Raw genomic sequence first — 14164 nt, 5'->3', positions numbered from 1 at the left:
GCCTCATCTGAAAGACTTCCATACAATAAACTGGCAGGTATTTATTTCACCTGCCTTGCCTCAAAACACAACAGATTATGATGATCTTGGGTCCAAACCTTTAACTGTAGGGAATACTTCAAACATGATGCATGGTTCCCCTGCTGGCCTCTGTTCTGTAAAACATGCGACTATCTGACTTCTCTCAGGGTGGGTAGTAGGACTTGTAATGAGGGGATAAACAAAAAGTGATCAATTTACGAACCATTCTCACAGCTGCTGAGTTTCATAAGATGCACTACTGTTTTGCAAGGGTTGCAAGATTGTGCTAGCAAGCAATGAATTTAAGGACAAAAAGTGTTACCACTCCCGCTATGTGTATCTCACCATTTCCTATGAGAGGTGGCAAGGTTGGGGCTTTGGAAGGTGGAACGGGGTTCAGTCTTGGAAGCATTCCATTAACTTGTTTCAACCTTTCTAATTTCACTTGCTCCATCCATTTGGTCCCTGTCATATTCCTCCTGGCCTGTAAGCCAAGTGCTGTGGTGGCTGTGGAAATGGTAGAGTCCATGATTGGGGTTTCATCGATGACACTGAGGTCTCCTACACTACCGCCACCGGTCAGAGTAAGCTCGATCCCATTGTTGGAATAGTTGCTGATGGGGGACTGTTCGCTGCTGCATGTAGACTGACCACCAGGGCTTGGCTGAGATGTCTGTTGGAATGAAGTAAGAAACAAAAGAACGTGAGGATTAAGCAAACAATGTTAACAAAGAACGTGTAGCAAATGCAGATCTAAATGGAGCCAAACAAAACCAAATGTAAAGAAAAGTTTAGCATTAAATGATGATGGTGATTGTTCATTAAGAAGCTTTCTAGAATATTGATTTTAATTGCAATGAATGTCATTGCAAAACTCCACTTTAGTGTCCAGATTAAAGGACACTCCAGATTAAAATCCACTTTAATGTCTTGCTGATAGTATACATTATATCTACATGAGACATTTATTTCAGTTATTCCTGTAATTGCTTCTATCACTTCATGTAATTCGTGAGCATGTATGTATGGATACTCTATTTTGGGTATGCGCTGTTCCCAATTGAAATTGCAGATCAATAAACCAAATCAGAACTCAGCCATGTTATGAGGTCTAATTTACACTGCTAGGCTTGCAGCAAGCAAACAAACAAACAAGACTCCAACAACACTGGAATTTGGGTTTTTTTAATTAGACTTGTGGCTAAAGAATGTAAGTATTTTCCAAGCTTAAGGCTCATTGTTACGAGCAGCGGTTGGCCTGAAATGTTGGCATGTAATAAAACAGGACAAAGCATCAGTGCAAAAATACTGTATCATATTATCAGCGTCCTGTGACCCTAGCAGCACGCTCTAACTTATACCATCTCTGCCCTGAATCAAGAAGGCGATGATCTACTGAATCAAATAGTTTGTTTCATTAGAATTTAAGAATTTAAATTTAAGAATTTAAGTACACAGTACAGCGTGCTAATCTACGGGGATATAAACCACTGCAATAGCTTCTTCTTTCTTAACAGTGTTCCCTGCTGCTCTAGCAGAATTCTTGCTGTGGGGAAACATGGGCTTGATTTATTTTTTATACTCATAAAAGAATGGGAAAATTTCTCTGACAAACTGAAACACTCAGACAGATAGACTGACAGACAAAACAGAGAGCAAGATAGGCAGAAGTCTCTGGACATAATATCTTAATGTAGGTTGTATCAGTGTGATCACAAATCCATGAGGCATGCAGTATCATTTTGCTCCCAAGAACAGTTTCATGTAAGTATTTCACTATTGGTGTTTTTCTTGGGTTTTTTTAACTTTTTTTTTTCCTGCCAGCCTGTGATTTTTTTGCACATTTTACTGATGAATGCTGGCTAGAATTTCTGAGGTAGCAGTGACAGCTCTCACTCTTAATATCACTGAATGAAGACACAGATTCATGGCAATACTGTAGCTTCCTATGCCCCTGAGGAGTCCATTAACATGCAATAACTATTTTATTATTTCTAATTTGAACAATGATATTTAGAATTTATGAGGCCACACTGAGCATGTTCATTTCCAAATCCTGGCCATGGCAGATTTGGTGACAAGAATAGAAATAACTGTTATTACACAGAAGAGAGTTTGTGCTTCTGGACAATAGCTCCATGCCATATGGAAGAAGAGTACTAATGGTCAGAAGCCTGTTCTTGTAGCCACGTGTCAAGATCACAGTGAGGTAGGTTACAGAAGTAAGAACTGTATTACAGGGAACATACATTTCTAGATGTGGAATACAGAAAAAAATGGATGTCTCATCTAGAGGGGAAGGTACAAAGACATTTCTGAAGACATTTCACCAATATAAGCCAGATTTTTCACATGTCAAGTGTTGCAAAATGCTCACAGCACATTACATTTGGGAATGAGTTTGATGGATTGCACATTACTAAATAAAGGAATGATTGGACAGCAGGCAGAAGGCTAAAATAAAGACATAAATAATGTTGCAATAAGAAAAACAGCAGAAAAGTTAAAATGCCCTCACCTTATTACCCACTGTCCTTAGGAAGTTAGAACAAGACATTTAAGAGCATTAGACAGAAAAGACATTGAATTAGTTGAAAAACAGAAAATACAACTTAATTCATACAAGCAATGAAAAGCAGGAAATACAGAATTGTTTTTAGAAGATATTTTTAAGTGAGAAATATTTAATACTATGTAAGCGATCAACATTAGTACCCCTCTCCTGCAAATTTTATTCATGTTAAAAACATCTACATGCCTCAATAATGCTACAGATTTACCTAGCTAAGCAAGAAAGGAATGGGTTTTGTTCCTTTGTGATCTAAGGTAGTTATCACCGAAGACAGTAGAGGATCTCCTTTAGACTTCAGCAGGAGTTAACTCTGCGCCCTTGGAAGTTTCTGAATTCAGGATTAATACTCCACAGTTTGGGCATAAGACTTAGGCACAATATAGCAGTAACTCATATTTTAATGAGTAATCACTTTGAATTGCAGCATGATTAACAATATGAGCGGAATTTGGAGGGCTCATATTTGTAGTCCCCAAGGGTTGCATCCAGATGAATCGTAGACCCAGATGTGGAAGAAGTTGGAGTGCCTGCCTTTGCTAGTTTTAACCCTTGTGGAGAGGATGGATGGCACAGGAAATGCAGGCAAATGAAAGAAGAACTTCTTTATTTAAGATAGCATGTCAAAAAATGGAACAAGGTCCTTTCAATGTTTAAGGCTATGCTGGTTTAATGCAATACATTAAGGTAAACCAGTGAAAAGACCTGCAGAGACTCTTAATTCAGATCAATTTAGTTAAATTGGAATTAGGTTAACTTGGTCAAGTCAAGTTATCAGATTAACATAAGAGGTCACATCACAATAGAGATCAAATGTTATCAAAAGATCTCCTCCTGCTGTTCAAGAAAGTCAATTTAGCCTGCTTCAGTTTGATCCATGACCCAACAACCTCAAGCCCCTAAAATCTGATCATTTCCCTACATTCCCCAAAAATTATCATCATCAATATCATCATTTTAGTCTTTTGGACCTGGGTTTTTTCACATTCTGGTTTTGAGCCTGCAGGATTCACATTCTCTAACTTTCTTCTGTAAACAGGAGAGTGGAAGAAAATGCCTTTTTAAAAATGAAAGCTGCAATTTTCTCATAATAATACTGATTCTAAAAGATGGAGCTTTAAGAGAAACAATTATTGTGAGAGTTGCCAACACTGTACTTACTGCATATTGCAGTAATCTTTTTATCTGCTATTTCTTAGGCTTTAAAAACATCTTACAATGTAAACAAAAAAGAAAACCTCACAAAACCTAACTTTGTGAGCTAGAGTTTACAGGCTTGAGCATTTCATAAAGGGATTATTAATCGGTTGTAAGAAGAAAAAGGACAAAGGGAGTAGCACGGTGTATTGCATACCATTGGTTTTTCTGACTTGACTGCTTTCACTTGGAGGCATTCTTCACGCTTTGAGGTAGTGTTGCTGAGGTCCTTCTGCTCACCAATTGCACCCTGAGTCTGATGGCCTGGTGACCGGGTCTGAGAGTGGCTGCCTGGGTCTCTCGGTGGTGGAGGCCTCGGGTGGATATCTCCCCGCTGCTTCTTGGTGACATGTGCCTCCGGGCCATGCACAGTCTTCACGTGTTTCCGGAGAGAACTGGGGTCTGTGTAGCGCTTTGTGCAGCCCGGTATCTTGCAAACATACGGTTTCTGCCAAGCCAGAATAAACACTTAAATTAGATTTAATTTCATGTGGGACTCCTGAAGAGCTCCTTGGAGCACAGCTGGTGTTACAGTTACACGCTTTCACAGTGGATTTGTTATCTAATTTATGGCCTCTACAGTGACTGCACCTAGTCAAACCTGTTAATTCCCCTTGGTTTTGAAGGTACCCATTAATGCTGCATAGTTCACAGAGGGCAGAGCCTCTCGTGATATGAACTGGCACAGCTTTGATTTATCATAGCAGCAGAGTCAACAGAGCTATGGCAATTTATGAAGACTGGCCTAATTTTCTGTCTTGTCCATTGCCCTCAGTAGTCTGATATCCTGTTTCTAGGATGCTCAGTACCTACTCCTTGACATTCAGAGGCAAACAACTCCCTTCAAAACATGTTGGGACATTTGTTCAGACAGGATTATCTGAGGAACAATTTTTTCCTGGCCCCTTCAGATCACCAGAATAATGTTAAAGCACAGGATTCAGTTCTGTAAGCATTTTAACGTTGCAGCAACATATGCACTATTACTATCACTGCTACTAGCATAACTAATCACTCATTTTCTTTAAAACCACCTTCCTTTGTCTGTGAATTTCTCTAGTTCACTAAACAATGCAGAATAAAGTAAATTTACTGTCTTATACTTTCATGCAGACTTTTTTTGGTCTTGTATTATGAGAGCATTAGAAAGGAAGAGTTGAGCCCTTCCTAAACACTTTAATTGCCTCAGGAAACAAAGTATCATTCACTCACTTTTATTACGGAATTGTTTCCAATAAACTACTATTTTTAAGTCTTACTTGTACTAGCCCTCAAGAAAAAAAACCATCCTCATGCAGAGCTCCTCAAAGGGGTTCTCTGTCTGCTTACACATGGCACTGCGGAGCCTTTGAGAAATGTAGCATCCTAATGGCTATCTAGGCCTAAGCCTGCTTCCACTGGCATCAGGAGGAAAAAACCTCCCCTTGACCCGAATAGGAGCAAAAAAGACAGTTGTGAGCAATTTAAAGTTGATGCTGAGCTATTGAGGCAGGCTTTCTCAAGATGCTATGGAAGTACAAATCAATTAGCTCTCTTCTACATATGTATAGGGCAGATCTCCATCAAGATATCTCAGCTGCTTTTAAATCTGTCTGTAGGTTACCTGCTTACAACCAAAATGGCACTGCGAGGAAGTGCTGAATTGGGTTTGTGCTTTCCATAGTATTCATGGCACTACATCAGTATACACTGCCTAAGAGTATTAGCCTGTTTCATTGGGAAATAATGCTGAAGGAAATTTTTAATTTGACTTTCCTGCGGCAACTACCAGAAATGATGCACAGCAGAAATTTTTTTTTGGTGACCTACTGTTGGACATGAAATTCTGATCTTAAAACAACGGGGAGCCCAGGTCATGTCTGCAAGTTTGTGAGGATCTTACTCATCAACTAGGCAATAAACAGATTGTTTCAGAGAGTGAATGAAACAAAAGCTGTCAGCTATTGGCTTGACTCTGATGAACTTCTTTCTACCTTGGTGACAATTCATAAAATTGCTGCTGGGCTTCAACGCAGTTGTTGGGCTGCTGAGAGCACACACTGCAGGGACAGGGCGAACTCAGAGATGTGCAACGCTCTCTGCTTGCCTTGTGACTCAAGAGATGCTGCAGGGACCAGGGGACTGGAAGAAGATGAATGCTCCCAGGAGATTCTGCCAGCCCTAGTGAATGCCTGCGACAGACCTGACAGACAGAGGATACAAGCCATGTGGAAATGTATACACCTGCTATGGTGTCCAAACCACACAGCATGCTGGTATGTCCTGCTTTTCCAGTATTTTTGGCATTAGGCTAGAAAGAGCACAGAGACAGGGCAAGGAGGAGAGACAGGGCTTCCCTCACGATGTGAGTTTGAGATGATGTGACTCCCTGTGTAACCTGAAATGGGACAATACAACAGGGACAAGGCATGAAGATGGTGTGACTCCTGAAAGAGGGGGCAGCAGTAACGGGAAACACACAGTAATAAAGAGCTGTTACACTGAGGATTTGGGAGACGGCTGTGACTGCCACAGCTGGTTTGCTTGAGAAAGATCAAATTCTCTCCACTGTATGCCTACTCTGTGAGGTCTGTTCAGGATAGAAAGAAGAGTAAAAGACCCCAGAGAAGAAGGAAAAGGCACAACTCAGAACTTGCAGGGCAACCCAAAGTTGCGAAGCCCTGGTCACTTCCCTACAGCTGTCCCCAGCAGCCGACAAGGACGCTGCAAGATGCCGCAGGAGTCATGGCTCAGCAGCCGCCAGGTGTCACCACCGACCCAGGCAAGGGGACGTGCTCTGGGCGATGGACCAGCCCCTCCAGCTCTGGAGGGAAAAACGACTCCAGCATTTCAGCTCGGATCTGACCCTGGTTAACGCGTGTGTTTCCATTAGACCCCTCCTTCAAACCTCTCTTCCACTTAATAAAATGACCCACAGCCTCTTTAGGTCCATACGACACTGGAATGACTGTGCTCGTAAGACCTATCTAGAATTTAGCCTTTTCAGGTTGCTGAGGGTTTCTGTGCCTGTTCTCTGTAATAAATTCTATGTTCACATTGTAAGTCTGTTCAACTCCTGATTTTATTATTTTTTTGAAGCCATGCTTACTTACCTCATTGGAATGAGTCCTGTTTTGGTGCTTGGCTCTGTCGGACGCATTGGAGAAAGCTTTGTTGCAGCCTTCGTGTTCACACACATATGGTTTCTCTCCAGTGTGAGATCTCAAGTGCGTTTTCAAGTTTTCTAGCCTGGAGTAGGCCTTTGTACAACCTTCAAACTGCAGAAAAGAAGTAAGTCTGGATTAATTTTAATCTTTGGACTTGCAGACAATGGTAAAAAGCTGACCTATAAAAGTTTAGAAACTTTCCAAGCCTTCATAACCTTGCTCAATGTAATTTTGCCGGGGCTCAGTACTGGGGCCAGTTCTGTTTAATATCTTTATCAGTGATCTGGATGAGGGGATCAAGTGCACCCTCAGTAAGTTTGCAGATGACACCAGGTTGGGTGGGAGTGTAGATCTGCTTGAGGGTAGGAAGGCTCTACAGAGGGATCTGGACAGGCTGGATCGATGGGCTAAGGCCAATTGTATGAGGTTCAACAAGGCTAAGTGCTGGGTCCTGCACTTGGGCCACAGCAACCCCATGCAACGCTACAGGCTTGGGGAAGAGTGGCTGGAAAGCTGCCTGGCGGAAAAGGACCTGGGGGTGTTGGTTGACAGCCACCTGAATATGAGCCAGCAGTGTGCCCAGGTGGCCAAGAAGGCCAATAGCATCCTGGCTTGTATCAGAAATAGTGTGGCCAGCAGGACTAGGGAAGTGATTGTCCCCCTGTACTCAGCACTGGTGAGGCCGCACCTCGAATACTGTGTTCAGTTTTGGGCCCCTCAGTACAAGAGAGACATTGAGGTGCTAGAGCATGTCCAGAGAAGGGCAACGAAGCTGGTGAAGGGTCTAGAGCACAAGTCTTGTGAGGAGCGGCTGAGGGAACTGGGGTTGCTTAGCCTGGAGAAAAGGAGGCTGAGGGGAGACCTTATCACTCTCTACAACTACCTGAAAGGAGGTTATAGAGAGGTGGGGGTCGGTCTCTTCTTCCAAGTAACAAGTGATAGGACGAGAGGGAATGGCCTCAAGTCACACCTGGGGAGGTTTAGATTGGCTATTAGGAAAAATTTCTTCACTGAAAGGGTTATCAAGCATTGGAACAGGCTGCCCAGGGAAGTGGTTGAGTCACCATCCCTGGAGGTATTTAAAAGATGTTTGGATGTGGTGCTTAGGGACATGGTTTAGTGGTGGGCTTGGCAGTGCTAGGTTAATGGTTGGACTTGATGATCTTAAAGGTCTTTTCCAAACTAAATGATTCTATGATTCTATGATTTTTATTTTACCCAGGCAAACCCGATCACAGGTCAGGTTAAAATGCTTCCAGCATTACATAAATCTTCTCTTACAGGAGAGCACAGTGTTTGTGTACTTCGTCTAAGACAGAAATCCATTGCAAAGTCATTAGGAGGCTGGTGGCCAGCAATAATACCCAGATGTAGCTCTGTAAGAGAAAGCGCTTTTAAATAATTAAGCAAACTAAGCCCTGTTTAATAATGCCTTTTGGGGCTTCTTTGCACTTTAAACTTGAGGAAATGGGTCAAATTATCCAATGAATTCCATCTCCTAAAGCTCTTGTCATCTCTGGGTAACGAAGCAGACATGGTAGTCTCTTCTCCAACAAATATCCGATGGACAAGAGATCAGGGAATGCAGCATCTGCGCTGCTCTGTTCCCTGCACAGCCCCAGCTCCCCTGTCCGAGCCTGGAGCTCAGCCCCCTTTACTCACAGTGCATTTGTGTGGCTTTTCCCCTGTATGTCTCCTCATGTGGACCACCAGCATATACTGGGCTTTGAATGGTTTCTGCTCCCGGGAACAGTCCAGCCATCGGCACACAAACTCTTTCTTCTCACCGTGTATATGGTCATTGTTTATATGCTGTTCGGGTAGAAGAGAGATTACAGCTTAACAGAAATGTAACACTGTCATCAGCCTTACTGTAACTTTGCATTGGAACGGCACCAGAGGCTCAGGTGTGAACCAGGATCCTGTGGTACTAAAAGAGTAAGAAGATTGTCAGCGCTCCAAAGCTATCACGGGGTTCAAATTACAGATCTCATTGGAAGTCCACTAAGGCCCATGAATTTGTTTCTACTGAGGTCAACAGGCTTTGGATCGGGTCTCAGGGATACACGCTGTTAAACGGTTCCTGGATAATCTCATGCATGGCACCACTTGTGTGATCCACACTGAGTAATGCTTTCCAGGATCAGGGAAGCCTTACTTAAGTGCCACTCAACACAAACAGGTTTACAAAATCAGGCCTTTAAAAACACGTCCTGCAACCTGAAAAATCAACAGAACTGCTAAACCACGTTTCCACCAAAACTTTTAACTCACCATATTTTCTTTCAGTAAATGTATTGGGTTACTGTACATGTTGCGGCAGCAGAAACAAAACCCTACACACCACAGTAACTAAAATCTCTGAGCACCGAAGCATCCATCAAGCCAGCTTTTGCCATTGCCAAGTACAGCTCTGCCTGAAAGTCTCTGGGAGTGACACCTGCCCCAGGCCTGTTGACACGCATGCACATGTCTTGCTGTGGTCAGTGTCATCTGTGTGAGTGTATCCAGAGACAGGCTGGGACTGTGTACCTTTTACTGTTCCAGAAAAGTAGCTTGGTCTGTTCCCTTCACTAAGAACCGGTTCATACTAAGAGTATTTAAATATGGATTTAATTCTCCCTGATTGTGTTTCTGAGCAGAAACAGGCAGACAAATTGGGGCCATCCTCAAGATTAATTTGTTTTTTCAAGGTTTAACTGTTTGAATTTTTTGCACAGCTTCCGAAAACAACAAAAGCACCTACACCTGGACTGTCAAAGGTTTATGAAGGCTGGAATTTCAGCAAGCGCTACCTGACTCATCCTCCTGGACTCTTGGAGAAAGCCTGCCTCGGAGATTTCACCGTTGCTGTACTTTCTACCACAGCTTGCTAGCTGTGCCACTAGATGGCCGTATTTCTCAGCGAATGCGATTATTTCCATCAAGGTACCAGACAAACTCCTTCCAGAGTTTATATTTGATCACAGCACAGGGATGAAATCTGTATCTGCTCCATAAGTAGCTCACAGAAAAAGGCAGCCGTACAGAAACTCAGTAGTTCATACTGGAACACAAAGAAGATAATCCTGATCTTTTCTAAAGTCCTGAAAACAATCAGAAAACCAAATAAAATCACTTATGTTCACAATTATGCAGCATTGCCATGTCAAACAGATGTGCATTGCCTATAAAAGATGACTGCACTTTTTCTCTTTCTGGAACTTTATTGCCATTTCTTAAAAGTTGTGATGGGGTGCAGAGCGCATAAACAGAGCAGATGTGCTGGACAACGTACAACATGTAATCTGCAGGAGTTTATGTTTCAGGTGCAGATCTCTAGTCCATTCGTACTACACACGCCTGTACCAAAAGTGTACAGATGCCCTGCACTGTGAAATGGCATCGGAAGAGTACAATGAGGTTAATGTGCACTCTTATTTCCTGAAAGAGAAAGAAGTAACAGGACAAAACTCAATGCATTAAAGTAATTTTTGGCCAAATCTTTCTGTAAACATTACAGACTGTGAGTTATCTGGTTAAACCTACACGGCCAAGAGAGAAATGAAAATTGAGTGTGAGACACAGGCTTTCCATCTGATACAAAAACTTCAAGGCTGGTTCAACCAGTTCACAACAGCACCTCCCTTTACCTCCTGCTGTGTGGACACTCAGGCACCATGGATGCTCTTTCAGAGAAATTCTCCATAGGACACTGTTTCTCTTTGTCCCTGCAAATGAGCTTGCTCCTTGCTCCAGACCTCTAGTCTTTATCAGCATGAGCATCCTCTAAAACTGGCCTTTCTCATGGGTGTAAAACTCCCTTCCTCACTCCCTCCCCAGCCCAGGCTCACTGCAGTGGCTGACAAAGCTTGCCCAGGATGGTGACTTGATCATTCGCCTCTCTAAGTCACTCTGCTGGCTCCCCTGTCAAGTATCTTGTGATCACCCTCAGGTCACTGCACAATTGTGTCCTTCCATACTCATCTGCCCTGCTCTCTTATCCTGTCACTCCTTTCCTACTCCCTCTGCTCTTCCTACAATCAAACCCCTCTTTTGCACTGTTTTCCCTCATTGCTCTGATGCTCCAAGTGGCCTCTGAGAGCTCACCTGCAAAGCCATCTCATTCTCATTCAATCCCTCTGAGGATCCTCACCTTCAGGTAAAGCCTAGAAGAAACGAGCCCATGACATCCCCTGCTAATCTGAGTAATTTCTTTAGTTCTCAGGTGAGCTCCTCAATTGCTTTTTGCAGAGGGGTGATATTTTAGCAGACCTATAAATGTGCCCAAATACTGGAAGGCTGGTCTGGAAGAAGACACTTGCTAGACATTAAATCTGCACAAGTAAGAGGCCAACAGCAGAAACCAGCATTGCTCTCAGGTAAGGAGATTCACAGCATTTGTAATCCTGACCACGAAGGGCCAGATTCAAACACCCTCACTCGCTCAAGTTATGATTTGAAAACTGGTCAGTCATCTGCTATGGGCACATAGGCAGAACTATGCAAATACAAAACAGGAACTAAATCTACTGGGATTTTTTACCATTATCATTTGGCAGAAACAATGTGCAATACTTACAACATGTTTAAAGGAAGAGGGAGGTCTCACTGTGCAAACAACGGCAATTAGAAAAGTTCAGAAGTTTGTGAACTCTGGCATTCAGGTCCTTTGACTCAGATAATTACCTTTGGATTTTGCACGGTGTTTTTGGCTCCCTGGTCTCTATTATGAGAGGGAATGAATAGTTTTGAGCTTGTAAAACAAAGAACAGTCAGGAATAAGAGTATTATGCAAAGCAGAAGCTTTGGTACAGTACAATAAGGATTTACAGGGTTTCAATTTATAATCTGTTTGTAACCTTATTACACCCATGAAATGTCACATTCCAGGGACTAGATCAGAAGGATTTTTTTTTCGTGGTGAAATTGAATTTTGATGCAGTTTCAGGGTGTGAAAAGGCTTTTATTTTAATTTTGTAGGCCCAAACCTGCAAGTTTTACTTACATTGGTAATCCTTATTACAGTAAATAGGCGCATGAAAGCCAATGATATTACTCCCTAGTGTCAGGTTTGCTAACACAAGGCTCTGAAGCATCAGCTCTGTATTATTAAGAATTTCTGACCTGAAAAAAAAAAGCCCCCATTAAAAGCTGGAATTCTACTAGCTATCTCCCATTGCACACAGCTCCAAAAAGCTGCTGAACAGGGGTCATTTGCAGAATACCAGTCACTTTCATGCCACTTCAATGCTCATTACCAAACCTCAGTCTTTCCTGGCTCATTTTCTTTTCTTTAAAAAATGTTGCTATTATCATTTGGCTCCAAAATACCCAAAACTGATTAGAGGGAGCTGACCTAAATACTGATTTTGGTCTCAGAACGCCCTGGCTTTGAAGGAGAAAGCTCTGAGATGGATTTCAATTCCAGAGCAAAAACGCCACCAAATTCATTGAAAACAAGGCTGAAGTTGGCCTGTCATCTGTACTGGGGAAGCTCAAAACCCAGAGGTAACGGGAAGAACAACCTGCAGTGTCCTGGAAGCATAAATAGTTTCTTACATGGTAAGAAATACTATTTAAAAAGGGAACATCTTAAAACATACATGTTCTCACATAATCAATGCATACCGTATGCACAACTCCATCTTGTAGCAGATGATGTGAGGTGACACTGGAGGTAGGATCTGCAATAACTTCTATTTCCCTCCTCCACGTGGTTTTTAGAAGAAAAGGAGTAACTAAGCATATCCTAGCTGACTGCTTGGTACCCATTAGCTATTCAACACATAAACAAAGGCCAAACGTGCTCTCACTGTCGTCAAACAGCAGGAGGAAAGCCCCTTCATACCAGTGAAATGAGTTAGGAACCACAGAAAAAGAATGATTGTCATCTGCAACTGAGATTGCATCTGAAAGCAAAGTGTTACTTGTTGGATAAAGCAGAAAACATTGGGAAAATCTCCTGATTCTGCTTTCTAACCGAGACACACTACCCTAGCATACGCTAGGAGAAAACTGGGAAGAGAGCATGCTGTATTGGTATAATGTGGTATGTTACTGCCACAAAGGAAGGCATATCACCATTGCCAAAAATTGGTTTAATTTCAATTATACAATGACAATTTTAGACTTTTATCTTCTTACAGTTATTTCCGTGTATTCTAAAAATTAAAAAAGGAGGTGCTAAATAACTCCTCACTAAACCTCACCACTGACATCAAGCAGAAGCAGTATTTAAGCCATCTTCTAGCATGAATCTCCCCCTAGCCTCTATTGCCACAGAAAGTCCCCCAAACCAGCAGAGCCACTGCATTTGCTGCATAGGAGATGAAGAGCGAATGGTGAAGAGGCATTGCAGTGGAACGGCTGCTAAACACAGCTCATCCCGCAGCTGCACAAGGGAGTCACGGAGCCCACAGGCTGCAGAGAGGAAATGTGCAGAGATTGTGTCCGGCAGTAACAGACTGGATAGCTCTAAGACTGGTTTGGAAGGGGATTAACTGTCCCTGACCTGTAAGTCCTGCAGGGAACACTCTTATTTATGTGCTTTGCATAGGGGATGTAGATTTGTCCTTAAGCCCACATACAGTTAGAAACAGGAGGAGGGTTCCTGGTCATCAGGCCCATCCCTCGCTGTGGCTAGCCCCACTACACATAATCCTGGTCACAAACGGAGCAAGCTTTGTCTTCTAAGTACATTGGTGATCTGCTCCCTCTGGTCCCAGTGGAAGGCTCTCTAGGAACTCACTCCTCTGCTGGTTAGCAACTAATTTCTAGCTTTGATTTATTCACAGCCAATTTATATTCATTTGTTCTTGTGCCAACACTATCCTTTAGCTTAAACAGCTCTGCTTCCCTGCACAGTGTTTATTTCTCTCCCTCCCCCACCCCAACTAACTGACAGACAGCACTCTCCTCTCTGCCTTCATTTGCTGGATTAAATAAACTGGTTCCTTCTGGTCTTCTCTAGGATGACCGAGTCCTCATTCCACCTCTTACCCTCCTTTGGCTTGAGCTGTGGAAGTCCCTGTGTCCTGCCTGTCATTTTGTTCCCAGGTTCCTCATTGACACTTCCAGGACTGTGTTAGTCCATCCCTCCTCAGTGGTCCTCTCAGCCCTCCTCTTCACCTGCTCTAGTACGACTTCAATCTTCTTGACCAGAATAGTGTGAAGTATACCAGAGCTCACCAGACCTGGCGTAACAGAATTCAAACTTCCCTGTCCTTGCTTAGGTGTAAGTACAGATCTC

The 14164-nt window shown here is 42.8% G+C and overlaps 1 protein-coding gene across 4 annotated transcripts in view; it reads right to left on the bottom strand.

The window, feature by feature from the left end:
- GLI3 (GLI family zinc finger 3) overlaps positions 1 to 14164 on the bottom strand; it is a 216348-nt gene that overhangs the window by 7682 nt on the left and 194502 nt on the right. For all 4 annotated transcript variants that reach the window (XM_072853542.1, XM_072853543.1, XM_072853544.1 and 1 more), the window contains 4 exons: positions 8596 to 8745; positions 6880 to 7044; positions 3945 to 4235; positions 367 to 694 (listed from right to left, as the gene is read on the bottom strand). In XM_072853542.1, the coding sequence (XP_072709643.1) occupies positions 367 to 694; positions 3945 to 4235; positions 6880 to 7044; positions 8596 to 8745 (934 nt within the window). The remainder of the gene's footprint in view (positions 1 to 366; positions 695 to 3944; positions 4236 to 6879; positions 7045 to 8595; positions 8746 to 14164) is intronic.

This window comes from Ciconia boyciana, chromosome 2 (assembly GCF_034638445.1).
Source record: "Ciconia boyciana chromosome 2, ASM3463844v1, whole genome shotgun sequence".
NCBI classification, from domain to species: domain Eukaryota; kingdom Metazoa; phylum Chordata; class Aves; order Ciconiiformes; family Ciconiidae; genus Ciconia; species Ciconia boyciana.
This window is presented reverse-complemented; position numbering and strand designations above follow the sequence as displayed.